The sequence below is a fragment of the Medicago truncatula genome, chromosome 5, assembly GCF_003473485.1.
Source record: "Medicago truncatula cultivar Jemalong A17 chromosome 5, MtrunA17r5.0-ANR, whole genome shotgun sequence".
In the NCBI taxonomy this organism is placed as follows: Eukaryota; Viridiplantae; Streptophyta; class Magnoliopsida; order Fabales; family Fabaceae; genus Medicago; species Medicago truncatula.
Genome location: NC_053046.1, coordinates 5,046,111 through 5,048,338, shown reverse-complemented (window position 1 = coordinate 5,048,338; position 2,228 = coordinate 5,046,111). Strand labels below are relative to the sequence as shown.

The 2,228-nt window shown below is 31.1% G+C and overlaps 1 protein-coding gene across 1 annotated transcript; it reads left to right on the top strand.

Moving 5' to 3' along the window:
• Positions 1-796: 796 nt before the first annotated feature.
• LOC11428448 (EPIDERMAL PATTERNING FACTOR-like protein 2) lies at positions 797-1,994 on the top strand. Its single transcript, XM_003611471.4, has 3 exons — positions 797-1,209; positions 1,308-1,342; positions 1,579-1,994. The coding sequence occupies exons 1-3, from the start codon at positions 1,095-1,097 to the stop codon at positions 1,822-1,824; spliced, it is 396 nt and encodes a 131-aa protein (XP_003611519.1). The 5' UTR covers positions 797-1,094; the 3' UTR covers positions 1,825-1,994.
• Positions 1,995-2,228: the final 234 nt, after the last annotated feature.

The following is a 2,228-nucleotide window of genomic DNA, read 5'->3' as shown; positions in this document are numbered from 1 at the left end:
GGTGTTGATTTTTACTTTTTTGTTTAATTATCTAGCTGTAAATCCATGTCTGTTTGTGTGAGCTTGTCACTCACATCAGATATAGTAAAACTTATTCTATTTGTGGTTCTAATGCTTAATAATTGTCTTCTCATATTACATGGTAAATGATTTTTGAAAGAAAAAAAAAGTATTCAGATCTTCCGAGAGTGTGAGAGTTCTGCAATCATGTATTGAATATTGTTTAATTGAAATCAGAACTTTCAAATTAAAGTTTGATAAATAAATCAAAAGATCAAATTTTAAGTAAATTATTAATCGAAATTGAAAAATTAAGATCTTTATGCGATCATTATTTGACCACATGGAATAGAACCTTATAATATCACATATAGTCTCCAAAATGTGATGTTTCAATGTCAAGACCTATTATTGTGGTGACACATTCCATTGTCACAACTCACAAGGAAGATTATTGTACGACTCTTTTTTCTACTTTGTTTTATGAGAAGTGTTATTTGAACAATCAATTTGGTGATAACTTATTTGACAACCATATTTTACAAAGAAAAAAGTGGTATTGGCACGGAAACCATAGTAATAGAGAGATAAAGTAAAAAATAATGTGAGTATGAGAGATAAAGTTGTTGCAAAAATTGTCACTAAATGGATGTTCAAATATCATTTCTCTTGTTTTATTACTTAGCGGTTGAATTTATTATAAGACAAACCAATTGCAGAGGCGGATACACATTTTGCTATGAGATCCTTTAGTGTGTGTATATATATACTCCCTTTTGCAATTATTATTATTTTTGTACATATAATATATAGTTTTGGATTATTGTTTGGATAGAGGCTCGTCAACCAAAGGAGAGGTATTTCCCTTTTCAGGGCTCCTCCTTTTCTTGCCCATCTGCATTTTTCTCTTTTGTCTTTCTATGTTCCATCACTTCCAACATAAAAGCCTATTTTTTTTACCAATATATTGCTTCTTCCTACTTTCTATAGTGTCATTCAGTTTGTGCTATTTTGCTTCATCTTTTACAATCAGTCCCTTCACTTCTCAGATTCTCCCTTTCTTGAACACCTTTCTCTAAAGAATTCTCCCTCAAATGAGGAATGAATATCATCAGCATGTCATTTGTGGTCAAAGATTCAGTTTCATTACCATTTCTCTTCTCTTTCTGATTGTTTCAAGCTTGACACAAAAGGGACTTGTAACTGAAGGTAACATGTAAAATTTTTAGATCTTCCAAGTAGAAACTATAACTCCTACTTCAACTAACATTTTCTTTTGTTTTTCTCTTCTTCTTTTTCTCTTACAGGAAGAAAGACTTTGAACCAAAATGGTTTTCACCAGGTAAATTTTGTTTACATATGAAAAATACTTCCCTACCTCTTCTAAATTTTTTTAATTTTTTTTATTAATTAAATTGTATCACAAATTACTATTTTACAATAGTTCTCGAGGTATTTTACTATATCCCTTGAAATTGCAGTCAAACTCTTACCTCTGAGCCGACAACTTGTTTACTCGGTCTTTTCTAATTAAGACGAGTGATGTAGGAAGAATTTAATTTATGTTGATTTGTGCAGACATTAGGTGATAACAAGGTGATGGTGAGGAAGCAGATAGGATCAAGGCCACCAAAATGTGATACAAGGTGCAGATTCTGTGGTCACTGTGAGGCTATTCAAGTTCCAGAAAATCCTAGAGCAATGACTGGAAAGATCAACCCTTCAACTCTGTCTACAGTAGCTTATGCTAGGAGGCAAGATAATTCCAACTATAAACCTATGAGTTGGAAATGCAAATGTGGGGACATTATTTTCAACCCTTGATTTGATTTGTTCCATAATGTAGTTCATTTAGATAATCAAGGATGTTAATCAATTTGTTAACTCTGTATATCTATATATTTTTAGCTCTTCCCTATTTTTACCTAGCTACTAGTGTAAAGTGATGGTCATTTGATTGAAACTTTGTTTAAATTTGAAGTTATGGTGCTTAATAGACGAGTATAATGAAGATATGATTATATCTTGAAAAGGATTTCGTCTAATAATAACTATTTTCAAATGAGTGCTAAAAGCATTTATTTTAACATTTTCTTTTTCAACATTCACTTTTTTATTTTGTAAAATCACGTGAGTTCCACCATTTTAAGATCGACTTTTAAATGGTAGGACTCACAAAGAGAATGTTAGAATAAGCGTTACTAACATTGCTCATCTTTTCGGTAATT

Bases quoted from the DNA above. Each gene is read 5' to 3' on its own strand.
- LOC11428448 (XM_003611471.4), top strand. From the start codon at position 1,095: ATGAGGAATGAATATCATCAGCATGTCATTTGTGGTCAAAGATTCAGT. The intron at 1,210-1,307 runs GTAACATGTAAA...TTTCTCTTACAG, and splicing joins AAAGGGACTTGTAACTGAAG to GAAGAAAGACTTTGAACCAA. The intron at 1,343-1,578 runs GTAAATTTTGTT...TGATTTGTGCAG, and splicing joins ACCAAAATGGTTTTCACCAG to ACATTAGGTGATAACAAGGT.